Raw genomic sequence first — 2,932 nt, forward strand, 5'->3', positions numbered from 1 at the left:
AAGTGGATGACCATACCTGACATTGGTTATGCAATTGCAAATCGATACAATGTCATCTTAGTATGTTTGTCATATGTTCAGAGTTTTACCATATTTCCACTACGAACTTCACCGCCTACAGATGTCACACAACATCTGATGTTATGCATTGGATTTGTTAATGGATGTCATTTCGTACAGGTAAACCTACATATCACAAGTGAAGCATTAACCATTGGATGTTATGATTTACTTACGAATATTAATTTTTCAGGTTCAATTACAACAGGATTGTCCCTTACCCATGGTGGACATAATTTCGTCAAACTATTGTTACCCACAAGCGCGAGCATGGTCTACATTTTATACACACAGGATGCAATCATTTATGAATTTAATGACAATTAATACGACTTATGTAGATCTTACAGAAGACTGAAATTAAGTCTGTTATGTAGACTTTTTTTGCCGTTGTAAATACTTGTCGTTATATAATTTCATTAAACAAACGCGATTCATAGAACTTGTTAAATATATTATAATTAGTCAAACTATTAAAATCATACAAAGTTATGCAATATTTTAAACACTTAAAGTATAAATAACCGGTACATAAATAACCATTTAAAAGACAATCATATATAACAATGTTCTTTCAAGAAAATGATTCACGTCCACGCACATGACGACCACCTCTTCTAGTACTAGACTCATACTCCTCAACAGACGTACGAGCTACCTGTAGTGTCTCAGTAGTACGTTGATAAGCTATAGTGCCCTCTATGACATCTCGATAGGTTAACATGCCCTGCAACATCCTGATCACACGCCTCATACCCCCCTGAAATTAAGATAACCAAAAAAAATTATTTAAGTAAACAAGAACCAAAATTGATGAAAAAAATCAAAATCAGTTAGTTTCAAGACATACCAACAATCCTAGCTCAGCCAACCGTATACGACGAACTGGAGGCACCAACCTGTCATCTGGAATGTCTCGCCTCATGCGCGGTGCAAGACTAGTTCGTTCATCATCGTTGTCGTGAGTGATGTACGGGTGCGACACCCGCCTAAACCACGTTATGTATCCATCAACACACACATGTGGCTCATGAGCTTCAATGACACTAGTAATGGCATACTCTACATACCGCAACCAATTTAGATCAATCGTAGGAATGTCTGGCATCGGAAGACTATTAGGTGACCGTGGTATGTTCTGTTGAAAACCAAATTTACGCAACACGCGTTCAGGTAGATGTCGATGAATCATGTCGCCTAATCGGATCCATCCCGAGTACATAATTATGACAATCAATGGGCATGTACGTTTGTGCGAAACGTATGGATTCCAGATAACTACATCATAAGTGAGGGCATCCAGAAATGTTCGGCCCTTTGTCAAACTCCAACCCACCCTCGGGGGTATGTATCGTGAAGCACATGGATCAAGTTCTGTGTACCTCTCAAACACTTGCCTCCTTCCCATTGTAGGAAAGTGCTCATATATCCAACTCTACAAAAAACATTACTTCAATCGTGGGTTTCATTGTCAAACAATATTAAAATAAACTTAGAAGATGGTAATGTACTTGTAGAAGAATGGAATATCCAGCTATCTGTCTGACCTCACTGAAGCTAGCATCTCCTAGCTGCTCATATGTATGTGCAAGTGCTGCTGCTCCCCAAGCATATCTCGAACAAGCATTCAAGTCTCGCAAGAGAAGGAGATACGATACCCGAATTAGAGTCGCACTCTTATTCGTAAAAATTGTGCATCCAAGCAGATGCAACAAGTACGCCCGAGCAGCACACTCCCAACGCTCCTGCTGGATGCACTCCTGGTAGACCTCGCGTAGCCAGCTGAGCCTAACTTTTGGACCACGTGACTGTTTCATCTCAGCTGAAGCTTTAGCGTGGTCCATGCCAAGCAGCTCCATGATATGAGATCGAGCCTCATCATACTCTAACTCCTCAACCTCACAAAATTGTCCCATGATGGGTAGGTGGAGCAAATTCATAACGTCATCTAATGTGACACTCATCTCACCTATCGGTAGGTGGAAAGTATTAGTCTCTATGTGCCACCTCTCCGAAAGGGCAACGATCAATCCATGATCGGCATACTCGTATGAGAGGTTCACTAAACAACCCAACCCCGACATGCAGATATAAGGCTCAATGGCCTCATGATACATTCCAAAATGCTTCAATTTTTTGCCATGGGTGACAACCTTTATCCCCCTTTGATCCTAAATACAAACATAATTATATAAAAAAAATGTAACATTTATTAAATAATTAAAATTTAGGTTGATGACTAACCCAGCCTTGCCATATGGCAAATGCAACATGCTGGGTATAGTGAGTAAGTAAGGAGGTGTCATGTGGACCTCCTGGGAATCCACCATCTTCAGCTTCATCTTCATCTTCATCTTCACCTTCACCTTCATGTTCTTCTTGACTACAGTCATGCTGCTGCTGAATATCCTCCTCTTCAACATAATCATCCTGACCATGTCCATGCTGTAATAACTCTTCATGCTCCTCATCATCATGCTCATCAATAACGTCCACGCGATATTCTTCTACTCGTCTTCTACGACCAGATGTCGTAGGTCGTCTTCTTTCATCTGATGGCTCACTACGAGAGGATGAAGCCTCACCATGATATCCACCTCTAGTTTTAACCATATCTATTAACCAATTATATTCTTAACATATAATATACAAAAAAGTAATTAATAATGTAATCAAAAATATTCAAACAAATAAAAAGTAATATAAAAATCCAAAAAAATTACATATATAATAATTAAATTATTACAAATAAATCCAAAATAATAATTATTATTTATTTCAATAAACAATTTAATTATTATTTCAATTTAAAAAAAAATTAAAAAAGTTAAATAAAATTAAATACATAAAAAATAATATAGTACGAAAATAA

The 2,932-nt window shown here is 37.9% G+C and overlaps 1 protein-coding gene across 1 annotated transcript; it reads right to left on the minus strand.

Moving 5' to 3' along the window:
- Positions 1 to 634: 634 nt before the first annotated feature.
- Positions 635 to 2,673, minus strand: LOC108326102 (protein MAIN-LIKE 1). Its single transcript, XM_017559377.1, has 4 exons — positions 2,305 to 2,673; positions 1,572 to 2,231; positions 911 to 1,495; positions 635 to 820 (listed from the first exon to the last, which is right to left on the minus strand). The coding sequence occupies exons 1-4, from the start codon at positions 2,671 to 2,673 to the stop codon at positions 635 to 637; spliced, it is 1,800 nt and encodes a 599-aa protein (XP_017414866.1).
- Positions 2,674 to 2,932: the final 259 nt, after the last annotated feature.

The sequence above is a fragment of the Vigna angularis genome, chromosome 1 (genome assembly GCF_016808095.1).
Source record: "Vigna angularis cultivar LongXiaoDou No.4 chromosome 1, ASM1680809v1, whole genome shotgun sequence".
NCBI lineage: Eukaryota > Viridiplantae > Streptophyta > Magnoliopsida > Fabales > Fabaceae > Vigna > Vigna angularis.